The 26,559-nt window shown below is 37.1% G+C and overlaps 1 protein-coding gene across 2 annotated transcripts in view; it reads left to right on the top strand.

The window, feature by feature from the left end:
• The window catches only part of HECW1 (HECT, C2 and WW domain containing E3 ubiquitin protein ligase 1), a 467,976-nt gene that overhangs the window by 308,630 nt on the left and 132,787 nt on the right, over nucleotides 1-26,559 (top strand). For both annotated transcript variants that reach the window (XM_082399702.1, XM_082399703.1), the window contains exon 6: nucleotides 3,542-3,711. In XM_082399702.1, coding sequence (XP_082255828.1) covers nucleotides 3,542-3,711 — 170 coding nt within the window. The remainder of the gene's footprint in view (nucleotides 1-3,541; nucleotides 3,712-26,559) is intronic.

The raw sequence follows: 26,559 nt of genomic DNA, 5'->3' as shown, positions 1-26,559 counted from the left end.
CACTCCTTGGTGGTAATAAATTTCCTGTGTAACTACTATCCCTTTAATTTTCAGTGAATTAACACTATAACCTTAAAAATCATAAATGCAAATACAGATTTTTTTCACAAGTATTGGAGACAATTTAAATATTCAAAATTACCACAGAGCCAAATAATGAAATACTATATACTGTTTAAGAATTATGTATACAAAATGTTCTAAAAGACATGGGACATCCTTATGGTATAATCCAGGCAAAAGAAAAAATTTAGGGTACAAGTTTGTATATACAGTATGGTTGCAACTATGCAAAGAAAATTACTGAAAGGCAATAAAAAGTCTAGCAATGGTTGCCACTATGCAGTACAATTTGAAATAATTTTAAAATTCTGTTTCTTTTCCTTCTATATTTAAAAAAGTTACAGTAGGCATCATGTTTACCATGTTTACCATGTTCTGATGTTGTACCATCAGAACAAAAAACTAATGCAGGAAAAAATGAGGGAAAATTAAGTATTTTCCCATTAATGTATCATTTACTATTGGAAAATCACAAAACTCTGTGTTCTTATAGATATCCGTTCCAACAATCTCATAGTTGAAGAAATTGAGACCTGAAGAAGTTGTTTTCTAAAGTTACAAAGCTCAGTAGAGAGTGTTCCAGAACTAAAATCTGGATATACTGACTCCCAGCCGAATGCTCTTTTAACTCCTAATTAACTCCTTATTGCAGCAGGTTTCAAACGTTTTTATTCTGTGAAACATATATTTTTATAAGTATACAAATTGAACTTAAACTATAAAAGCTCACTGAAGGGCATGAAAGGAGGCATGAAAAAATGAAGAAACATATGTTCTTGAATAGGAAGTATTGTAAAGTTACCATTTCTCCCAAAATTAATCTATAGATTCAATGCAATTCCAATCAAAATCTCAATTTTTTGGAGGGGAGCTGATTAACAAATTAAAAGATTAATCCAGAAGAATAAATGTGTGACTGGTAAAGAAAGATGTTTTCTTTTGGAAAAAAGCAAGAACAACAAAGAGTAACTAGACTTATCAGGTATCAGACGTATGATAAAGACATTATGCAGATTTAGACAAGTTGTTTGATGGAAGAGAATTTTTTAAAAAGACCCGTTTATGCTTGAGAATTTGACCTATGCCAAAGTTGTCATTTTTATAAAAAGGTAATATCACATAATGGTTAAAAACACAGACTTTGGAATCAAAGAAGCAGGTTCAAATTTCATTTCTGACATTGACCAACTCTGAAGACCTGGTCAGGTTACTTAATTCAGAAACCTCAATTTTCTCTTCCTCAAATTAGGGATGTAATAACTATCTTGTAGAGTTTGTGGTTATGATTAAATCAGATAATGTATTTGAAGGGCATAGAATGGTCCCCAGAATTTAGTAGCTAATCAGTAAATGGCAGGCAGTAGTGGTAGAGGTGATGAAGGTGATGATAGTCATTATTTTATGAGTGATAAATCTATATGTCTGTCACACTCTGGGCCATATTCCCCAACACCACCCCCAGATTTGATGATTCACTGGGAGAACTCAGCATGTAGTCATACTCATGACTATAATCAGTAGTCAATTACATTGACTATAATCAATAGTCAATTAGATTGACTATAATCAATGTAATCAATTACATTGAAAAGATACAAAGCAAATTGTGAAGGAAAAAGGTGCCTGGGATGAAGTTTGGAGGAAACCAGGCACAAGTTTCCGCGAGTCCTCTCTCACTGGAGTCACACAGCTTGGGTTTATTTCTCCCAGCAACAGGTTGTGAAATACTATGAAATACTATATACCAGGGAAGTTCATTACAGACTCAAGAGCCCAAGGTTTTGATTGGGGGCTGGTCATACGGCCAGATTGCTCCTAACACCTACCAAAATTCCAGACTCCCAGAAGAAAAGCAGGTGTTCAGCATAAAGCACGTAGTTTGCACAGACACTTGAGGCACAGAGAGCCACTCTTATCAATTCTGAGATGTGGGAACCCTCCTGAGATCCAAGTTCCCAGACCCTAGCCAAGGACCAACCTCAGAAACAGGCCTTTTGAAGGAGAGAAGTCTCGGGCTGCTTTGTTACTTCTTTTCTGCACACATTCCCATGGGTGTAGCCTGGGTTTTGCAAATTTCTGTGATGTTTGTACTTTCTAACCTTTATTCCGCCTCATGGCAGTATATTATAATGCAAGAGAGTAAGAATAATTTCATTATGGAGACACCCTTGAATCAACTCAAAATAACATTTAAGTAAATGCACATGAAAACTTCTGTACTTTTTTCATCGGTAACAAATTCCTCCAACACCTCACAACTTATACCATAGTTGAGAATCAGTTCGATGTATTTTTACCTGTTTCTTTCACTTATATATAAATATGAACAATTTTGCAGGGGAAATACTTTGATAATAGAAATTTTTTAATTATATTTTTTGATATCATATATTTCTAATAAATATAAGATGATTTCAAATTATCTCCGAACAGCCATAAACCATTATCACAAATGACCTCTCTCTCTCTCTCTCCCCCCGACACAGAGCATGAAATTGTACATGATCAGACCTTTTCAATTACATGGAATGGCTCAGTTGTCAAAGCCTTCCCTCCCGACCACATGGTCTCTCCTCAGAACCCTCCTCACTGATGTGCATTAGCTCCATGGAGGCCATGTTTTTTCCTTTCCTCCAATGTCCGTGCTCTTTGCTCTTTTAATCCTCACCTTTCTCTTTATTTCTTCTGATGCACTCTCTCCTTACTCAGTGAAAATCATATATATTGTGAGGCTAGAGCCCTTGTTTTTCTGTCTTCACTTTGAAGAAGTTGTTCCTGCTTCCCTGGTGGTGCAGTGGTTAAGAACCCGCCTGCCAATGCAAGGGACACGGGTTCAAGCCCTGGTCCGGGAAGATCCCACATGCCACGGAGTAACTAAGCCTGTGCGTCACAACTACTGAGCCTGCACTCTAGAGCCCGTGAGCCACAACTACTGAGCCCGTGCGCCACAACTACTGAGCCCACGTGCCTAGAGCCTGTGCTCTGCAACAAGAGAAGCCAACGCAATGAGAAGCCCACACACCGCAACAAAGACCCAACGCAGCCAAAAGTGAAATTCACCTGGACCCACTGAATTTTCCAAGTTGGATTTTCTCCCTCAGTGTGCACCAGGTTTCCCGAAGTGACCCTCAGCCCCTCACCCCCTCACCCCAACCTGCCTGAGGAACGCCAGAAGCCCAGACCACTAGGGGCCAATGGTCCTCTCTTGAAAAGCATAGTGACCACAATGCCAGTCTTGACTTATTACAGGCACTTCTTAACCAAAACAATTTAATACAGTAAATGTTCATTTAAATCAGTAAATGTTCCATGTAATGGGTTCTGGAGACATATCAGTCTATATTTGTAATGAGGTGGAAAATGGTCTAAAGATTGAAAAACTTTTTACATGTTTCAGATGGACTCTTCTTGTGTGAGGCCTAATATAATCTTTAACCTTGCCAAAACACATGAAATTAAAATATCCTTTGTTTTATAGATTTCCAGGCCATGGGGTTGAAGAAAGGGATGTTTTTCAACCCAGACCCTTACCTGAAGATTTCCATTCAGCCTGGGAAACACAGCATCTTCCCTGCCCTCCCACACCACGGACAGGAGAGGCGATCCAAGATCATCGGCAACACCGTGAACCCCATCTGGCAGGCCGAGGTGAGTGCCCGGGCCCTGAAAAGGAGCTTAAGGGACAACAAAATGATTGACCCTGAAGCCCACATGCTACTCCCTCCCTCCTTGGAGCCCCAAACTCTGCTGCTAAGTTCATGGTTCTCTTGGTCCTGGAAAGTCACCATGTTCTCTTTGGATTACAACTCCTAGAGATCTTGATTAGTCTCACAGCGCGGGACCATGAAACTATTCATTGCAGCTACACTCAGTCGCCATACACAGTCAGCCTTCTGTATCTGCAGGTTCTGCAGATAGGGATTCAACCAACCTTGGATGGAAAATATTTGGGGGAAAAAAAAAATTCCAGAAAGCAAAACTTGAATTTGCTGCACACAGGCACTATTTACCTAACATTACATTGTATTTGCAACTATTTACATAGCATTTACACTGTATTCGATATTGTAAGTAATCTGGAGATAACGTAAAGCATACAGGAGGGCGTGTGTAGGTTATATGCAAATTCTACGCCATTTTATGTAAGGGGACTTGAGCATCCATGGATCTTGGTGTCCTCAGCGGGTACTGGAACAAGTCCCCCAACATACCGAGGGACAACTGTAATAGCCTCTCGCTCTGATTCTGAGCTTGCACCTGAAAGCAGGACAGGAGAAGGAAGTGATGTGTTTTAATCCAAGCATTCTCATTCTTCCCACGCATGTGGTCCTTAAGCAGAGTGCCAAATTTGAATTGTGTCCCTCTGGACCAGTTCCAGAGATTCTGAAACTGTCAGGTTTCCTAGGACAGGTAAATCAATAAGCCTTAAAATAACACTAAGATATGGGGTTGCATATTGTTTGATTTAAATAGACACGGAGGCTGATTGTTCATGCCATCTTCCTGGTTTACACAGTGCTAGGCAACTTGCTGGAGTTTCAGATAGTTTGTTTTATCTGATCCAGGCCCTTCTCCTCTCTTCCATGTGTCTCCACCACCAGTTGGGAGCTAGGAGGTTCCTCAACAAAGCCTCATCAGGGTCAGCCTCACAGTGACTAAGTCCTGTCCTAGAGAATCAGCAGAAAGTTGTCACACCCACTGACTGCCTAGCTCCCTGCCTTAGCTTGAGGGTATAACCTGCAAACTGCATGGCTTGGGAGACAGCGGGGCTTAGGGCATGGAAATGCCACAGTATATAATGTAGGGGTTAAAAGTACAGATTTGCAGTCACACAGACCTTGGTTCAAATCCCAGCTCGGCCAGTTGTATAACTTTGAGAAATCAGTTATCCTTAATCTGAGCATCAGATTATCATCAGGCTGGTGCTGATGGAAATGTGTTACTACTACCCTGGGCACTCGCTTTGGGCAGGGCTCCTTACTTTATTCTTCAAAGTAGATCATCTCTGATGCAGAACTTTCAAGCATCCTTGACAAGAAAGTGTAGATATTTGGGGCCAAAGCTTTTTCATTGTCTCTTAAATTATACCACCTACTTCCTAGGCTTAATTTAGCCTGACCCAGGTTTTACAGAAGATCAACATTAGAGCTTTTAAGTGGCCATCAGGGAAATAGAGTTGTATTTGAACTTCTTACTACTCTGGTTATCAACAGACTCTAAAGCACCCACAGGACCGCTAGCATGGAATCATGAATCATGAATTATTTGTTTCTTCAGTCCCGGCTGTTCTCGCCAATTATTTATGGACTCCTCACTCCATTCCTGGAGATAATACAAGATGCCACAGGAATTTATAGCACATGGAAAAAAAAAACAAAAACAAGCCTCTCTCTTCTAAAGAACTTTAGAGCAGCTTGTACTAAGACATTTAGTCATAAAGGTATTATAAGTCTCAAAGAACATTTATAAAATCCAGCACCATCAGAATATGTTTTGGCGAAAAATGTCAACTAGAATCCACTCTAAGTTCTGAAATTATTTCCGAATCTTTAGTTCAGATATACTTTGCTCTGCAAGGACACAGGCCAACTCTCACTCTTCCTCTGCTCTTGACCTCCTCGTTCTTTCCAGTGTGCTGTGGGGGAGGTCGGCATCCTAAGATAAGTTTCACCACATGTCTCCCTGACAAGGCTCAGACTGAGGATAACTGATTTCTCAAGTTAAACAGCAAGTAACTGGCTGAGCTGTCTACCAAACGTAAATCAGATAGCTAGTGGGAAGCAGCCGCATAGCACAGGGAGATCAGCTCGGTGCTCTGTGACCACCTAGAGGGGTGGGATAGGGAGGGTGGGAGGGAGGGAGATGCAAGAGGGAAGAGATATGGGAACATATGTATATGTATAACTGATTCACTTTGTTATAAAGCAGAAACTAACACACCATTGTAAAGCAATTATACTCCAATAAAGATGTTTAAAAAAAAAAAAGAAGGGGAGTGGGGTTGAGAAAAAAAAAAAAACACAGCATGGTTTGCGTGATTGCAAAGCTGTATTTTCAAACCCCTAAATTAGCTTACAGTGCCCAGAGCTCAAATGTGGGGGTCTCAGCCCCTGGGCAGAACATTCGAGGCCTCAGAGACCCAGCATTGCTCACCACTTGTGTCAGTTAGGGATGCCTCAGGCTCTAAGCCAGAGGAAGCCTGGTCAGCTGTGATATTTCTCACAAACCACAAGTCCAGAAGGAGGTGGTCCAGGCACTGCAGCTACTGAGCACGGCCACCGGGGACCCAAGCTCTCTGGGTCTTGCCACTACACCTTAGCAGGTGGCTCTCGTCTTTCTGTCTTAAAGCCTCAAACCCAAGTTCCAGGTAGGAAGAAAGCAAAAAGGCCAAAGAAGCTTTCTCCTTGAAAGGCTTTGAATTACTATCCTGTAAGAGAAGCCCTATTACCTATCACAGGAGCTCACCTGGTTGGGAAAATCTAGTGTTTCTCTTCCCTGACTCTCTAGTCGGGAGGGCCGGGGACTAGACAGTTGAACATAGGTGTTGAATAAACCAGTTTATAGTGTCTGCAGTGTGCTTCGGCTTTACTCTCCAGCACCTTTTACCTCCAACGTTACACTAAGACCACTCTCGGTAGCTGCTGTCCCCCAGTGCCCCTTGTGCTTTCACATGGCTGCATAAATTGTGTCTTTGCTTGTATCTACCTAAATTGTACATCCTCAAGTAATCCAACCAGAGATTCCTACTCAGCCATCAATTCTCAGCTAAAATACCACCTCCTACCTGGCGCCCCATCCCAGGCCTCAGAAGGAAAGTGCTTCCTCCTCTTTGCTCCTTTGTCCAGACCTCTACATAGTGTCTTCTATTTGCACAGCTGTCTTCCTCACGGGACTTTGAGCTCTTCAAGGAAAGGAATCACATCCAATTTATCTTGATACCTCCAGTTCCTGGACCTAATACTACTAGGTTCTATAGGGATTACTAAGCCAAGCAGTGTTCGAAACATTTTATATAATTAACTCATTTCATCCTCACAACAACCCTATGAAATATGTACTTTTACTATCCCCATTGAAAGATAAGGAAACCAAGGCACAGAGAAGTTAAGTGAATTTCCCAAGGTCACACAGCTGGTAAATGTCAGAACCAGAATTTGAACCAGTTCAGAGCCTGATACTGATCAGTTTTGTGCACAGGTGGTTGTGAATAAATTCTGGAGAAAATATCCATAGCTTATATCAGATACTCAAAATGATCATTATACCTCCTCTTATTTCAGGTTAAAAAAAAAATCAGTTAAAATTGACAGCATTGAGTGATAAGGCCAAAGGCAGTTATCAAAAGCTTAAATTGGTCTTTCCAGCTAATCATATGAGCCCCTCCTTCTGGAGGATAAGTTTGAAGGATAAATGAATTTTTTTTTAAATGGGGGAAAGCAAGGTGAAGTTCTCATGGCTGACTATTCATTCATTTAAGAAATATTTATTGTGCATGTACTCTGTAGTAGAAGTCGAAGCGGCAGGAAGGACACAAAAATGATTGATAGGTAAGACCCTGCAGGCTAGTGGAAGGAGAAAATACAATGAAATAAATGTCCTAATCAAGGTGTGGACAGAATGCTGCAAAGCACTGAGGGAAGATCTCACAGAGGGTGTGCTCTTGGACTTGGGTCTTGACAAGTGGCAGGATATTTGGGAGGAGGGGGAGGGCATTCCAGGTGGATGGAACAACACGTGCAAAGGTACCAAGGCACCCACAGACACTTAGGGGACTGTTCAGAAATGTCATGTGGGTGGAGCTTGTGGTGTTCTCAGATAAGAGATGGCAGCTGGGCTGGGCTTATTTCAGTCATGCATATCTGGCGTGGTTTCCTGATTCCTTACAAATGGAAGCTAATGTTGGCTTCCGGGGTCTCACATTGCACCGTAGTGAGTGAAATGAAGATTCCCTGTTCCTGCAAGATTTCATGCACGTCTTTAAATCTGTATGCAAGAAGGTAAATGAGAACTAAACTGTCCTACTTTCCGTATTTGTTGATTAACATACCAAGGATGTTCAGTGAGAAATAATCGAAGTTGCCTGCACTTAACAGCAAGAATACCCTTTAATGTGTAGTTTAAATGCTCAATTTATTTCTTTGATTAATGTTGCGTTAAAGTCTTACGTGATTTTTTTCAAATTTATTCAAGTTCAAACTGGAAACATATTTTTGCTAATTAAAACATGATAAATCTGAGAAAAAATAAAGTTACTGTCAGAAGTTTTAAATGAGGAGAGAAAATTGAGAGGAATACACATTAGACATAATGCAAACTAAAGAAATTAAAAAGAAGACTTCCATGCGGATTGATTTATCTCCTCTTTTTTATTACTATGATTAGAAGCTGTTTTCACTCCAGGAACACTGTCCTTGATTTTTAGGTCTGTTTACTTTCCAGTATGGATATAATGAGCATTTATAAGATTATAGCTTCACAGAGAAGTTAAACAGAAACAGCAGCAACTAAAGTGTCTCGGGTTATCTGTTCAGAGTGCTTATGTAGACTGTATATTTGTACCTCTAAGTAAAACAAGGAACTCCTAAAAGCAGAGTCTCAGAAACATCAAGCAGATCGAGCAAATATTAAAATCAGGCCTGGGGCCCTGGTGTATAGTAATCTCTACTCCATTCTCCCTGTCTCTGCCCTCAAAGCTGGATGGATTAATCCCCATACATGCACTACTCCAGTCTGGTCATAAGATTAGAAGATTAGGTAGATAAGGCCTGGCCTTGTGGAACTTACATTAATGTGAGAAAAGCAAAACAAAATAAATAACAAGATAATTTCAATGGAAGACAAGTAACAGGAAGGAACCACCACATCATAATATGATGTGTTTGATGGAAAAGAGCTGCCTTAGATAGCGGTGGTCCAAGAAGGCCTTTCTGTGTTGCTGTCATGTGAACTGAGAAGCCAGACATACAAAGACCTGGCCGGTTGTGCGTTTCAGACAGAGGAAGCAGCTGGTGTGAAGTCCTGCATATAACGAGTTTGGATGTCTAAGCAGGAAGGTCACGGTGGCTGGAGGATGGCAAGTGTGGAAGGGATGGGGTGGGGTCTAAGACGAAGTTGGAGAGAGAGGCAGGGACGAGCATGTTGTAAATTCTGGAAAGTGGTTGGGATTTTATTGTAAATGTGGTAAGAGGCCATTGGAGCAGGGAAGCATCACACTGATTAAAATTTTATAAAAATGGTCCTGCTGCTATGTGTGGATCGGATTATAAAGAGGCTAAGATGAAACCAGTCGGTTTCGCTTCTGGCTCTCATGGAGCAGCATGTTGGCACACTAACACAAAAACACCTAGAAAAGCCAGATAAAATACAAAACTTAAAAAATGGTGATGACATCTGAGCATGGTTTAAACAACCAGAACTCATGCAGTCAGGCTCCTGGAGAGAAAGGAATTGCAAGTGAGCCAGCTTTCTGCTACTACTTTTTAGAAGAGGGATAAGAAAGTAGGCAAAAAGCTACTGAAGGTCAAAGAGGAGTTTGCTGTAATCTCACAGTACTGAAAAGGCAAACTAGGAGTTCTGGATCCTCCAAGGAGGAGGTGGCCTAGAAAACCCCAGATTCTCACGTGGACCCCTGGCTAGCTAAGTACAGGATCCGGGCCAAGCTATGGTAGAAAACTTTAAGACAGCTCAGACAACTCAGTCAGTCCCTGATTAAATAAAATAATCTGACCCCACTAACAATAAAAACAGACACATGGAGGTTTATTACTGGAGTTATTAGACATAGATTTTAAATACTTTTTATGTGTTTTTAAACTTAAAAAGCTAGACACAAACAATAAAACGGTAACTATAAAATGCCCTATCTTGAAAATTAAGCAGGAAAAACTCCTTAAAAATCTGACTCAAAGAAGAAATCACAACAAAAACTAGAAAATATTTTGAGCTAAATAACAATGAGTATATGACATATCTAAACTTGTGGGATGCAGCTAAATTAGAAAAGAAGAGCTGAATATCAGTGTTCTGAGTTTCCATGTGAATAAGCTACAAAATTAAGAGCAAATCAGACAAAAAGAACAGAGGGAAGTATACTAGTATAATGAAGATAAATGCAAAAATCACTGAATTAGAAAACAAATGCATAACAGAGAAAATTAACAAAAATCAAAATGTGTTTTTATATTTATTAAAAAGATAAGAGAATATTATAACATTTATGCTAATAAATTTGAATGGAAAATTCCTAGAGCAACATATCTTACTAAACTGATTCAAGAATAAACAGAAATGCTGAGTAGTCTTTTATCTCTTAAGGAAATTTAGTATGTAATTTAAAACGTTTCTACAAGGAAATTCCTAGGACAAGGATTGTCACTATTGAATTCTCCCAAACATTTAATGAAATAACAATGATCTTGTAGAAATTTTTCCAAAGAAAAGAAAATTGTTTTAAGAGGTCAGCTTGTTTCATAAGACCAACAAAACTTTGATACTAAAATCTGACAAGGTCAATACAAAAAATGCAAATTACAGTCCAAGCTCTCTCATGAAAATCTGTGCAGTTATCCTAAATAAAACATTGGCTAATTGAATCCAGGAATATAAAAGGGCTAATACTTTACCAAATTGTGTTTATTCCAAGAATACAAATACTAAAAAAACATCAATCGATGTAGCAGTTTCTCTCTGGCACCAGTGAACTCATCATTTGCTGAACTCCAGCTGATCAAAAAAGGGACTAACTAGTTGTCTATGCTGTGGTTTATAACAGGCAGACTTCCCACAGATCTGCCAATGGTAAAACACCCAGGCAGCAATTAGACACAAAACTTGTTCACAAAAGTGTGCCAACGTTACCGGAAGTTCACCTAATTTCTAGTTCATGAACTTCCCTCCAGTATCTGGAATAATAACTGATTAGGACTTCAACCAGATCTGCCCTTCTAGATCACTGCTATTGATTTTTTTGTTCAAAGTCACCAAGCTGTATGCTCCCCACAGCAAATGTGCCAAATGATACCCAGTTAGGAAAATCACATATGGAGAATGTGCTTAAAAACTGTTGATAACATAATGGTAAACATTTCATTCTCTTAAAAAAAAAACAGCAATCTTCCTGTTATTGGTAATTATGAGTATCAGAATTTTTTTCTTAAGTATATAACTGCAAATAGGAAAAAAGTGCACAGACGCAGGCTTTGGCATTGTTTTTTTGATTTTTCAATTGTAGTTTTTTTTTTGTCTCTAATACGCCTTTCATGATTATTTTTATCTTTATTATCTTTATTAGGAGATAACTTACATAATAAATACAATTAATTACATACAAGTGAAAAAAAATGCATTCACTTAAAACAATTTGATGAGCTTTGACAATTTTAGATGCCCATGAAACCACACGACATTAAAGACACAGAACATTTCCATCGCTCCCAAAAGATTACTGGTACCATTTCACAGTTCCGACCTGATTTCATTCCTGGCCGCTGTCAAATTCTGAACTATTTCTTTTATCATAATAGATTAGTTTGCATTTTATATGAATGGAATCCTACAGTGTACATTCTTTTCTTTCTGGCTGCTTTTGCTCAGGATAATGTTTTTGTATTCATCTATGCTGTTGCATACATCAGTAATTTGTTCCTTTTACTGCTGAGTACCATTCAGTTATATGGCTCTGCCACATATTGTTTATCCACTCACCTGTTAATGGACATTCAGATTGTTTACAGATATTGACTATTGTGAACAAAGCTGCTGTGAACATGCAGGTACAGTCTTTCTCTCAGGAAATACCTAAGGGTGGAATGGTTGGATCATTTTGGTAGGTGAAAACTTGCCAAAAAGTTTTTCAGTGTGATTGCACCAATTCACATTCCCGCCAGCAGTGTTTGAGAGTTCTGGTTGCTCTGCTTCCTCATAAACACTTGGTATTCTCTTTTAATTTCAGCTCTTCTAATAGATGTGAAGTGGTAACTTACTGTGGTTTCACTTTGCATTTCTGTGACGACTAATGGTATTGATCATCTTTTCATGTGCTTATTGGCCATTTGTACATCTTCTCTTAAGAAGTATTTGGAGATGTCTAACTTACTGAGATCTGAGAGTTCTTTCTATATTCTGATTCAAGTTCTTAGTCACACATATATTTTACACATATTTTCTCCCATTCTGTGGCTTGCCTTTTTGTTAATGGTGTATTTCAAAGAGGAAATGTTTTTTATTTTTATAAAGCCCAGTTTATTAAGTAATTTTCTCTTATGATTCATGCTTTCTCCATTCTATCTAATAAATCTACCAAAGTTAGCAAAGATAACTACTAACTTTCCTCTAGGGGTTTTATAGTTTTAGCTTTTTTTTTTTTATATGCCTCTAGGATTCATTTCCAGTTAATTTTTGTGTATGGTGTGATGTAAGGATTGATGTTCATTTCTTTCCATATGGATGTTGAGTGGTTCCAGCACCCTCTGTTGAAAAGACTTTCCTTCCTCCTTGTACTGTGTTGGTACCTTTACCAAATTTCAATTGAACAAATATGTGTGGGTCTGTTTCTGGGCTCTCTATTCTATTTCATTGAGTGATCTGTCTTTCATCATTATGACTCTGTCTTGATTACTGTAGCTTTCTGGTAAATCTTGAAACCAGAAGTAAAAGTCTTTCAACTTTGTTCTTCATTTAAAAAATTATTTCAGCAACTTTCAGTTTCTGGTTCCACATGTAAGGAACTTACAAGTTGCCAGTCCATCCTAACAATGATGAAAAGCTGAACAGACTGAAAAAATCAACATCTCTGCTTGTATTTATAAGAGAGAGGAGGACACAGAGTAAATTGGTCCCCAAGACTGAAGAGACAGAAAGGCAAATACAAGGAGTCATGGCTTTACCAGAGCAGAGACTCTCAGCAAAAACTACCTCAGGAATCTGTGTCAGGGTAGGAAAACCCAAACTGTAATTGATGAATTGCTAGAGGCACAGCGTGCACAATTTTGACAGTTAAAACTTCCAGGGGAATCCAGTTGTAGGGTGGAGATTTACAATATTGTGAGATTTACCTCCAGGAGCTCGACTAGGTTCTCATAGTAAATATCAGAGAAAAATCCCCTTATGCTTCCAGCACGGGGAGGGGACAAGGAACCATTTTTTAAATAAATCACAGCACTGTGTTCTTCTTAACAAGGCCTGCACTAAGGAAATTATTTAACCAGAGCCTCACCTGCTCGGGTATTATCAGAGCCTCACTGACTTGGGGGAAGGGAAATACCCAGCTCCAGTCTGCTCTAGCCGTCCCGTCCCACCTAAGAGGGGAAAAATCTGAGAAACACTTGTGAAGTTCACAGACTAGATGCTTAGGTTCACTAGAAGACTGAGACCTAATCATAAGACTTGGAACACTTCCTCCTTCCCTACACCTTACCACCACTTTACTAAAGGCCTGTTTACAGCAGTTTCTTTCATACAGTACATCATGTCTGGCTATCAAGAAAAAATTATAAGCCACACCAAAAGGCAAAAAAAAAAAAAAAAAAATTGAAGATACACACCAAGCATCAGAACCAGACATGGCAGGGATGTCATAATTATCAGACCAAGAATTTAGAACAACCATGATTAATATGGGAAGGGCTCTATTGGACGACATGCACGAACAAATGGGCAGTGTGAGCAAAGGGATGGAAATCCTAAGAAAGAACCAAAAGAAAGGACAGAGGTCAAAAATCCTGTAACCAAAATGAAAAATGCCTTTGACAGGCTTATTAGTGGGCTGGACACAACTGAGAAAAAACTCTGAGCTAGAAAATATACCAATAGAATCCTCAAAAACAAAAACAAAGACTGAAGAGAACAGAACACCCAAGGACTGTGGGGCAACTACAATAGGAATAACATATACATAATGGGAATACCAGAAGGAGAAGAAAGAGAGAAAAGAACAGAAGAAATATAAGAAACAGTTATGATCAGAATTTCCCCAAATTAATGTCAGATACCAAACTACAGACCCAGGAAGTTCAGGGAATACAAAGCTGGATAAATGCCAGAAAATGATACATAAGGATATCATTTTAAAATTACAGGAAGTCAAAGATAAAGAAAAAATCCTGAAAGAAGCCAGAGGAAAAACCACCTTTACCTACAGAGGAACAAAGATAAGAATCCTATCTGACTTCTCACAAACAAAGCAAACAGGAAGAAAGTGGAATGAAATGATGTGAGAAGTGGTTGACAGGAAAAAAAAAAAAAAAAAAACACCAACCTAAAATTCTGTACCCTGCAAAATAGTCTTCAAATGTTAAGGAGAAAAAAGACATTTTCATAAAAACAAAAATTGAGGGAATTTTGTTGTCAGTAGACCTGCCTTGCAAGAAATGTTGAAAGATGTTCTTCAGAGAGAAGAAAAATAATAAGTCAGAAACTCAGATCTGTATAAAGAGTACCAAAGAAGGAGTAAGTGAAGATAAAATAAAAACTTTTATTTTTCTTATTCTTAGTTGATCTAACAGATAACAATTTGTTCAAAATAATAATAGCAATAATATATTCAATTATGTATGTCATATATATATGTATTATATATATATGATTATGTATGATATGTATAGATGAAATAAATGACAGCAATGATACAAGAAATTGAAGGAAGGAATTAGGATTATTTTGTTATAATAAGGTACTCACACTACCCATGAAGTGGTATAGTGTTACTTGAGAGTGGACTTAAATTAGCTTTAAATGTGTATTGCAAACTCTAGGGCAACCACTAAAAAATACAGGGAAAAGAAAGAACAACTTAATGCTAAGAAATGAGAGAAAATAAGTCATGCAAAATACTGAATTAAAACCACAAAAGGCAGAAAAAGAATGGAAGACAAATGTAGGACTAAAGAACAAGTGAAACAAGTGAAATAGAAAGCATTAATGAATATGGTAGATATTAATCCAACTATATCAGTACTCACTTTAATGCCAATGGTCTAAATGTACTAATTAAAAGACAGAGATTGTCAGAGTGGATGAACAACACAATCCAGTTGTGTGTTGTCCAAAGAAACCCACTTTAAATATAAAGACACATATAGATTAAAAGAAAATGGATGGAAATAAATGTACCGTGCTAACACTAATCAATAGAAAGCATGACTAACTACATTAGTTTTAGACAAAGCACACTTTAAAGTAAGGAAAGTTTTCAGAGATAAAGAAGGACATTACATAATGGTAAAAAGGGTAAATTCTAGGAGACATAATTCTGTTTTTTATTTATTTATTTTTAATGTGAAAAGATTTTATTTTTTTATTTTAATTGAGATATAATTGACATAATATATTATTTTCAGATGTACAAAATAATGATTCGATATTTGTGTACATGGTGAAATGATCACCACAGTAAGTCTAGTTAACATTTGTCACCATAACATAGTTACATACATAGTAGTGTTTTTTAATATAAGAGAAAAAAATGGAAAAACAAATGTTATTCAGAGGGAATAAATAAATTGTGGTCTAGTCATATAATGAAATATTATCTAGCAGTTAAAAATCCATGAGCAATGCATTCACTTTTGACAATAAGGATAGATTTTAAAAATAGGTTGAATGAAGAAACTGAGTTGAAGAGAACTTTACTACAGTATGGTAGCATTTATGAAAAAAATTTAAAAACATAAAATAATACAAATACGTATATAGCAAAAAAATAAATTATTAACTTGAAGGATATATGACATTTTTGAAAGCAGCTGGCTCTGGAGAGAGAAGAAAATGGATCTGGAGAGGGAGAATTTAAAGTACTTCCATTTTATTTATAACATTTTCTTTATCATATGCAAAAACCCACAAAAATGAGTTGGACAGAGGTATACTAAAATGTTAATAGGCAGTGACTGTGGAAGGTAACATTTGGGGCAGTATTCTTCCTACACTTCCTATTTTTCTCCATTTTTCAAATTTTCTAAAATAACCAAGTATTACTTTTGTAGTTATCTCCCCATTTTTAAAAACCATACATGTTATAGGCACAATTGTGGCAGCCTCCATTTTAGAAGAAAAGCTGGGTAGCAGTCAGCATGGGACATGAGGAAAGCATTGTCACCTATACCTGATGTTCTTTCCTAGTCAGGTGAAAGCCAGTGGGCTTGAGGAAAGATGATAATTTAAGATGTTCTGACTTCAGCACTGCTTATGATTCTCTCCTTATTTTGAACTCAGTGCATTGAGAAAAGAGCATCTGGAGTCATGATTTTCATTAGAATTTTCCCTGGGTCACATCCAGGTTAATAAGATATGTGGGTGAATCCCCAATGATTATGTACATATTTAATGTACGTGGTCTGTTTTTAGCCATGTTCAAAAATAAAGCTTTTTGGTACTCTTTCTAAATGTATTATGTGCTATTTATTTTTCCCTTCTCAAAATCTTCTCACTCTCCCACACTTAGATCTCTTAAACCAGTTTCTCTGTTTCTACATGCGTTCTTTCTCATTCATAATTTTTTAAACCAAGCAAGCCAAAAGGCAGCATATCACAATGTGAGGAATATGGACTTTGAAATTAAAAACCATGGGTTTGAGTGCAGGCTCTGCTTGCAATTATTTGCATGACTGAGCAAATGACTATCTTTCTGAGCTTCAGTTTCTCTCTCAGTTGGAGACTGTATTGCCTGGACCTCAGGTGAATGACCTCACCAGAATAACCAGATCACCAGGTGTCAGTGTGATTTGTAAGCTAAAAAAATGCTGAAGTCAAGGTTTACCAGCTTTCTTGCACTAAATGGGTGGCTCCAGGATATCTAAGAGGGAGGAAGGGTCTAACCATGTCCTGGACAGTCAATGAGCCAAACGATTTGTAGCTAGGTGTCCTTTGAAGCAAATTACTAATTAATCTGTGAACATGTACATAGGACACGCTGCTGCTCAGGTGACCCGTGACCATCCAAATCCATGGAGCAGGTCAGTGGCACTGATACTTATTTTTTTATAGCTTTATATTCTTCTATTCTTGGACTTCTTGATCCAAGTCCCATGGATTTAATTGCCTACTGCCACAATCCAAACCTATTGGAAATATGGCAATATTCATTCATTCATTCAATTTTAAATTGAATTTTAAAAAGCATTTTCTTATGCTCCTGGCACTTGTCCTCGTGCAGAGAAACAGACAATAAACCCAACCAATCAGGAAACTATATAAATTGTTAGAAAGTGATCTGTGCTATGTGATATGAGTGTAATAAGGCAGGGGGAAGGCTAGGGAGTAAAGGGTTGGACTACCTTTCAATAGGATGGTGTGGAGGCCTGGAGAAGGTGCCTCAGGCCTCCAGCTATAGGAAGTGTGTATTTGTTTTCTTCTGCTGCTGTAACGAGTTACCCCAAACATTGTAGCTCAAAACAGCACACACTTAATATCTCACGGTTTCTGTAGATCAGAAGCCCTGGGCTGCTTTGGCTGGTTCCTCTGGTCTAGGTCTCACAGGGCTGAAATCAAGATATAGGCAGAGCTGGACTCTTATCTGTGGGCTATGGAGGAGAATTTGCTTCCCAGCTCACTCAGGTCTTTGGCAGAGTTGGTTCCCTGTGGTTGTAAGACTGAAGTCCTCGTTTCATTGCTGGCTGTCAGCTGGAGTTCTCTCACTTCCTGAAGACTGCCTGCATTCCTGCAACAACACAGAGAGTCCTTCTCATGCTTTGAATTTTTCTGACAACCTTCTGCTATAGTTCTTCTGCCTTTAGTGGGAGAAAGTTATTTGCTTTTAAGGGTCCATGTGGTTAGATTGGTTTCTTTTCTTTTTTTTTTTTTTTCATTTTTAATTTTATTTTATTTATTTTTTTATACAGCAGGTTCTTATTAGTTATCCATAACTAAGAAAATAAATTAGTTCTTATTTTATACATATTAGTATATATATGTCAATCCCAATCTCCCAATTCATCACACCACCACCACCACCACCCACCACTTTCCCCCCTTGGTGTCCATACGTTTGTCCTCTACATCTGTGTCTCTATTTCTGCCCTGCAAACCAGTTCATCTGTACCATTTTTCTAGGTTCCACATACATGCATTAATATACGATATTCGTTTTTCTCTTTCTGACTTACTTCACTCTGTATGGCAGTCTCTAGATCCATCCACATCTTTACAAATGACCCAATTTTGTTCCTTTTTATGGCTGAGTAATATTCCATTGTATATATGTACCACATTTTTTTTAAATTTATTTATTATTTATGGGTGTATTGGGTCTTCGTTTCTGTGCGAGGGCTTTCTCTAGTTGCGGCAAGTGGGGGCCACTCTTCATCGCAGTGTGCGGGCCTCTCATTATCACGGCCTCTCTTGTTGTGGAGCACAGGCTCCAGACACGCAGGCTCAGTAATTGTGGCTCACGGGCCTAGTTGCTCCGTGGCATATGGGATCTTCCCAGACCGGGGCTCAAACCCATGTCCCCTGCATTGGCAGGCAGATTCTCAACCACTGCGCCACCAGGGAAGCCCCCACATCTTCTTTATCCATTCGTCTGTCAATGGGCATTTAAGTTGCTTCCATGACCTGGCTATTGTAAGTAGTGCTGCAATGAACATTGGGGGGCATGTATCTTTTTGAGTTATGGTTTTCTCTGGGTATATGCCCAGTAGTGGGATTGCTGGGTCATATGGTAATTCTATTTTTAGTTTTTTAAGGAACCTCCATATTGTTCTCCATAGTGGCTGATTTGCATTTCTCTAACAATTAGTGATGTTTAGCAGCTTTTCATATGCTTCTTGGCCATCTGTATGTCTTCTTTGGAGAAATGTCTATTTAGGTCTTCTGACCATTTTTTGATTGGGTTGTTTGTTTTTTTAATATTGAGCTGCATGAGCTGTTTATATATTTTGGAGATTAATCCTTTGTCCGTTGATTTGTTTGCAAATATTTTCTCCCATTCTGAGGGTTGACTTTTGTATTGTTTGTAGTTTCCTTTGCTTTGCAAAAGCTTTTAAGTTTCATTAGGTCCCATTCATTTATTTTTGTTTTTATTTCCATTACTCTAGGAGATGGGTCAAAAAAAGATCTTGCTGTGATTTATGTCAAAGAGTGTTCTTCCTATGTTTTCCTCTAAGAGTTTTCTAGTATCTGGCCTTAAATTTAGGTCTTTAATCCATTTTGAGTTTATTTTTGTGTATGGTGTTAGGGAGTGTTCTAATTTCATTCTTTTACATGTAGCTGTCCAGTTTCCCCAGCACCACTTATTGAAGAGACTGTCTTTTCTCCATTATATATCCTTGCCTCCTTTGTCATAGATTAGTTGACCATAGGTGCATGGGTTTACCTCTGGGCTTTCTATCCTGTTCCATTGATCTATGTTTCTGTTTTTGTGCCAGTACCATATTGTCTTGATTACTGTAGCTTTGTAGTATAGTCTGAAGTCAGGGAGTCTGGTTCCTCCAGCTCCATTGTTTTCCCTTAAGACTACTTTGGCTATTCGGGATCTTTTGTGTCTCCATACAAATTTTAAGATTTTTTTGTTCTAGTTCTGTAAAAAATGCCATTGGTAATCTGATAAGGATTGCATTGAATCTGTAGACTGCTTTGGGTAATATAGTCATTTTCACAATATTGATTCTTAGAAGACATAACTCTTGATGTGTATGAACCCAAGAATAGAATGTCAAACTACATGAGGCAAAAACTGGTACGCCACAAGCAAAACTAGACGAATCCACTATCACAGTAAGAGACTTCAACACACCTCTCTCAGAAATGGACAGATTCAGCAAGGAGTAAATCAGTAAGGACAGAGCTGAACTCAGTATCACCTTCAGTCAACTGGATATAGTTGACATTTATAGACTATTTCATCCAACAACAGCAGAATACACGTATTTCTTAAGTTCACATGGAACATTTACCAAGACAGACCAAACTCTGGGCCTTAAAACACACCTTAACGAATTGAAAAGGATAGAAATCACACAGTGTCTGATTTCAGACCACAATGAATTAAACTATAAATCAGTAACAGAAAGATAACTAGAAAATCCCAAAATTCATGGAGATTAAACCACACACTTATAAATAAGACATGGGTCAAAGAAGAACTCTCAAGAGAAAATTTTTAATGTTCTGAACTAAATGAAAATGAAACCACAACTTATCAAAGTTTGTGAGATACAGTGAAAACAGTGCTTAGAGGGAAATGTATGGCATTGAATGGATCTATTAGAAAATAAGAAGATTTAAACTCAATAATCTAAGACTCCACCTTAGTAAAGTAGAAAACGAAGAGTAAATTAAGCCCAAAGGAGCTGAGGAAAAGAAATAAGAAAAATTATGAGATAAAGCAATGAAATTGAAAATAGGAAATCGATTGAGAAAATCAGTGAAACCAAAAACTGGGTCTTTTAAAAGATCAATAAGCCTCTAGGTAGGCTAACTAAGAAAAAGAGAGAGAACACAAATTATTAACATCAGAAATGAAAGTGGGGACAGTACTATAGATCCCATGGAAACTAAAAGGATAATAAAGGAATACTGTGAACAACTCTATGCCCACAAATTTGATAATCTAGATGAAATTGACCAATTCCTTGAAAGACACAATTTTCCCAAACTCACACAAAAGGAAAGAGATAATCTAAACAGGGCTATATCTGTTAAAGAAAGTGTATTAACAACTAATAACCTTCCAAAACAGAAAGTAGCAGGCCCAGATGGGTTCATTGATGAATTCAAGCAAACATTTAATGAAGAAATTCTACTAATTTTATAATCTCTTTCAGAGGATAGAAGCAGAGGGAATACTTCCCAACTCATTCTGTGAGGTCAGCATTCCCTAATACCAAAACCAGACAAAGATATTACAAGAAAAGAAAACTGCAGACCAATATTTCTCATGAACATAGATGAAAAACCTTCAACAAAAGATTAGCAATTTGAATCCAGAAAAGCATAAAAAGAATTATGTGCCACAACCTAGTGGGATTTATACCAAGTATGCAAGGCTGATTCAACATTCAAAGATCAACTAATGTAATCCGTCACATCAACACACTAAGAAAAGTCACATGATCATATCTATGGATGCAGAAAAAGCATTTGACAAAATCCAACTCCCATTCAGGATTAAAACTTAGTAAACTAGGAGTGGAGAAAAACTTTCTCAACTTGATAGAAAATCTCTACAAAAATCCTACAGCTAACAGCATACTAATGGTGATAATCTCAAAGCTTTCCCACTAAGAGCAGAAATAAGTCAACAGTGTACCCTCTCACCACTTCTTTTCAACATTGTACTGGAAGTTCTTGCTAATGGAATAAGGCAAGAAAAAGAAATAAAATGTATACAGATTAGGAATGAAGACTTAAAAGTTTTCACAGATTATATGATTGTCTATGTAGAAAATCCAAAAGAATCAACAAAAAACTCTGGAACTAATAACTGATTATAGCAAAATTGCAAGGTACAGGGCTAATATAGAAAAGTCAATTGCTTTTCTGTATACCAACAGTGAACAAATGGAACTTGAAATTTAAAACATATGAATGAAATACTTAGGTATAAATCTATCAAGATGTGTATAAGATCTGTATGAGGATAACCACAAAACTGATGAATGAAATCAAAGAAGAACTAAATAAACTGAGATATATTCCATCTTCATAGATATGAAGATAATATTGTAACGATGTCAGTTCTTCCCAACTTGATCTACAGATTCAAGGCAATCCCAATCAAAATCCTAGCAAGTTATTTTTATAGTATTGACAAATTAATTCTAAAGTTTATATGGAGAGGCAAAAGACCCAGAATAGCCAACACATTACTGAAGGAGAAGAGCAAAGTTGTAGAACTGATGCCACCCAACTTCAAGACTTACTATAAAGCTGCAGTAATCAAGACAATGTGGTATTGCCAATAAATACACACGTACATACATACAAATAGGTTGATGGGACAGAATAGAGAGCCCAGAAACAGACCCCCATATAGTCAACTGATCTTTAACAAAGGAGCAAAAGGTAATATAATGTAGAAAAGAAAATCTCTTTAACAAATGGAGCTGGAACAACTGGACATCCACATGAAAAAAAAAAATGAATCTAGCCATAGACCTTACACTTTTCACAAAAATTAACTCAATATGGATCACAGACTTAATGGTAAAATGAAAACCTATAAAACTCCTAGAAGATAACATAGAAGGAAACCTAGATGGGTTTCCTGGGTGAGATGGTTTCTTGGGTAGGATGATGCCTTTTTAGGTACCACATCAGAAACACAGTCTATGAAAGAAATAACTTATAAACTGGACTTCATTAAAATTGAAACTTCTGCTCTGTGAAAGCCAATATCAATAGAATTAGAGGAAAAGCCATAGAGTGGGAGAAAATATTTGCAAAAGAAACATCTGATAAAGGAACATTATCCAAAATATACAAAAAACTCTTAAAACTCAACAATAAGAAACCAAACACCCCAATTTTTAAATGTGCCAAAAATCCTGACAGACTACCAAAAAATATACAGATGGCAAATAATCATATGAAAAGATGCTCCACATCATATGTCATCAGGGAAATGCAAATAAAAACAATAATGAGATACCACTACACACCTATTAGAATGGCCAAAATCCAGAACACTGACAATACCAAGTTCTGATGAGAATGTGGAGCAACAGGGACTCTCATACGTTGCTGGCAGGAATACAAAATGGTACAGCCAATTTGGAAGACAGTTTTGCGGTTTCTTAAAAGCTAAACATACTCTTATACCATATGATCCAGCAATCTAACTCCTTGGTATTTACCCAAAGGATTTGAAAACTTATGTCCACACTAAAGCCTGCACATGAATGTTTATGGAAGCTTTACTCATAATTGCCAAAACTGGGAGGCAACCAATATGTCCTTAGCAGTTGAATGGATAAATAAGCTGTTTTATATCCAGACAGTGGAATATTATTTTGAGTTATCAAGCCATGAAAAGACATGGTGGAACCTTAAATGCATATTAAGTGAAAGAAGCCAATCTTAAAAGGTTACAGACTGTATAACTGCAACTATATGACATTCTAAAAAGGACAAAACTATGGAGACAGTAGAAAGATTAGTTGATTTCAGGGGTTTATGGAGGGTAAAGATGAACAGGCAGGCACAGACGACTTTTGGGAAAGTCAGAATTCTCCGTATGATATTATAATGATGGATATAAGTCATACATTTGTCCAAACTAATAAAATATACAACAGCAAGAATTAACCCTAAGATAAACTATTGACTTTGGTAACTATGCTGTGGATTACATTTTATGTTTCTTCATATGGTGAGTAATTCTGGATGATATCATGAACATTGAATGCCATGTTGAAGAGATTCTGCATTTTGTTATATTGCTTCAAAGAGTATTGAATTAATCTGGCTTAAGCTCACATTTTCATGCATATGGTAAGCAGTAGCTCAGATCACAGTTCAGTTCTTTAAGCCCTAAATGCAAGCTGGCTTCATTTGCCCTCTGCTTTTATGATTCTGGGATTGGCCAGAAACTTGGGCTGAGTTTATATACAGAATTTGCCTCTCTTCTTTCTAGTGTTCCACTTTCATTCTCTGGTAACACCGGTTGCCCTGGGCTCCTTTGCCTGGTTCTTCTAGCCAAAAAGATGATAGAATTTTTATTGGAGTTTTATCTGCTCTGCACCACTGTTACAGTGACTATAGCTTCATTCAGGTCAAAGACCCCAAATACGGAGAACTTATTCCATACCAGTTTCTTGTTTCAGTGAACAAGTGCCCATAGTTCAACTGTATAACAATTACAAACAATTCTTTTACATTTTTCTAGACATTGCCAGTATTTGGACTTTTTTTAAAGCAAGTAACAATAGTTGTCTGTCTTCTATTCTTTATGTGTCCTATTAAAGTATAAACTTAAAGTCAATAAGAGAAACCACACTGACAACATAAGGAAAAATATTGTATGTTTATTTCAGTAGATCCAGAAAAAGTAGTTGATAAGATTTAATATTTGTTCCTTATTTTTAAGAACTCTCAGAAAACTAGAGAATAAAAGAGAACTTCTTCAATCCAATACAGGATTTTAAATAATAAAAATAATAAGAATAAAATCCACAGCATACATCATACTTGATAAAATGTTGAAATACTTTTCCTAGAAATTGAGAGCAAGACAAGGATGCACCCTTTAGCCACTTCGATTTAATAATGTACTAGTGATCCCAGCCAATGCAATAAGGCAAAAATAAATAAGTAAAATACATCAGAAGTGGAAAGGAAGACTGTGCTTACTCCCAAATAACATTGTTGTATAAGTAAACAGTGTAAAAGAATCAACAAACTCTTCAAATTAATATGTGAATTTAGTGATGTCACTAAATAAATAAAGGTCAATGTAAATTCCATTTCTCTAGGCAAATAGAAATTTTAAACAATTTAAAGATACCATTTACTATTACATCAGAAAACATCAAATACCTAGGAATAGATCTAACAAAAAATGTGGAAGATCTCTGTATTGAGCACTACAACATTTATGTGAAAATTAAAAGCAGTCTAAATAAAAGGAGAGATATTATATGTTCAAGGCTTAGAAAATTCTAATTGTTAAGGTGTCAGTTCTTCCTCAGATTGATCTGTAAATTCAATGAAGTATCAATCAGAATCCTAAGAGGTATATTTAATGTTATTTGACATGCTAATTCTAAAATCTATACAGAAATGAAAAAGACTAAGAGTAGGCAAGAGAATCTTGAAGAAAAAAGCAGAAGGACTTACACTTCCAGATGTCATGACACATACAAAGCTGTAAGAATTAAGATGGTATGGCATTGGCACATAATAGACAAAGAGCTAATAGAATTGATTATAATCCAGAAGTAGATGCACACACATATCGTTATTGTTTTATGACAATGATAATATTGCAATGCAGTAAGGAAAGGATGTCTTGTTCAAAACTTGGCGTTGGGTCAGTTTGCTATCCATATAGAAAACAAATGAACTTTGAATGCAGTCTCACAAGATATACAAAAATTCATTCCAAATAGATTGTAAATCTAGATATGAAATAACAGTAATTAATATAACAATAATTCATTTCTAATTCATAACAAAATATATGAGAATATTTCATAAATTGTGGAAGCCAAAATATTCTTTTTTTAAAATTGAAGTATAGTTGATTTACAATGATGTGCTAACTTCTGCTGTACAGCAAAGTGACTCAGTTATACACATGTATACATTCTTGATTTGTATTCTTTTCCATTATGGTTTATCGCAGGATATTGAATATAGTTCCCCGTGCTACACATTAGGACCTTGTTGTTTACCCATTCTAAATGTGATAGTTTGCATCCACCAACCCCGAACTCCCAGTCCGTCCCTCTTGCTCCCCCCCTCCCCCTTGGCAACCATAAGTCTGTTCTCTATGTCTATGGGTCTGTTTCTGTTTTGTAGATAAGTTCATTTGTGCCATGTTTGAGATTCCACATGTAAATGATATCATATGGTATTTGTCTTTCTCTTTCTGACTTATTTCACTTAGTATGATAATCTCTAGTTGCATCCATGTTGCTGTAAATGGCATTATTTCATTCTTTTGCTTATGGCTGAGTAGTATTCCATTGTATATATGTACCACTTCTTCTTTATCCATTCATCTATGGACACTTAGGTTGTTTCCATGTTTTGGCTATTGTAAACAGTGCTGCTATGAACATAGGGATGCATGTATCTTTTTGGATTATAGTTTTGTCCAGGTATATTCCCAGGAGTGGGATTGCTGGATCATATGGTAATTCTATTTTCAGTTTTCTGAGGAACCTCCATACTGTTTTCCATAGTGACTGTACCAACTTACATTCCCACCAACAGTGGAAGAGGGTTCCCTTTTCTCCACACTCTCTCCAGCATTTTTTATTTGTAGACATTTTAATGATGGCCATTGTGACCGGTGTGAGGTGGTACCTCACTGTAGTTTTGATTTGCATTTCTCTAATAATTAGTGATGTTGAGCATATTTTCATGTGGCTACTGGCCATCTGTATGTCTTCTTTGGAGAAATATCTATTAAGGTTTTCTGCCCATTTTTTGATTGGGTTGTTTGTTTTTTTGTTGTTGAGTTGTATGAGCTGCTTGTATATTTTGGAGATTAAGCCCTTGTCTGTCACATCATTTGCAAATATTTTCTCCCATTCCGTAGGTTGTCTTTTCATTTTTTTGTTTTTTGTTGTTTGTTTGTTTTTTATGGTTTCTTTTGCTGTGCAAAAGCTTGTAAGTTTGATTAAGTCCCATTTGTTTATTTTTGTTTTTATTTCTATTGCCTTGGGAGACTGATCTAAGAAAACACTGGTACAATTTATGTCAGAGAATGTTTTGTCTATGCTATCTTCTAGGAGTTTTATGGTGTCATGTCTTATGTTTAAGTCTTTAAGCCATTTTGAGTTTATTTTTGTGCATGGTGTGAGGGTGTATTCTAACTTTATCGATTTACATGCAGCT

Source organism: Balaenoptera borealis, assembly GCF_965194805.1.
Source record: "Balaenoptera borealis genome assembly, chromosome: 7".
Classification (NCBI taxonomy): Eukaryota; Metazoa; Chordata; class Mammalia; order Artiodactyla; family Balaenopteridae; genus Balaenoptera; species Balaenoptera borealis.
This window is presented reverse-complemented; position numbering and strand designations above follow the sequence as displayed.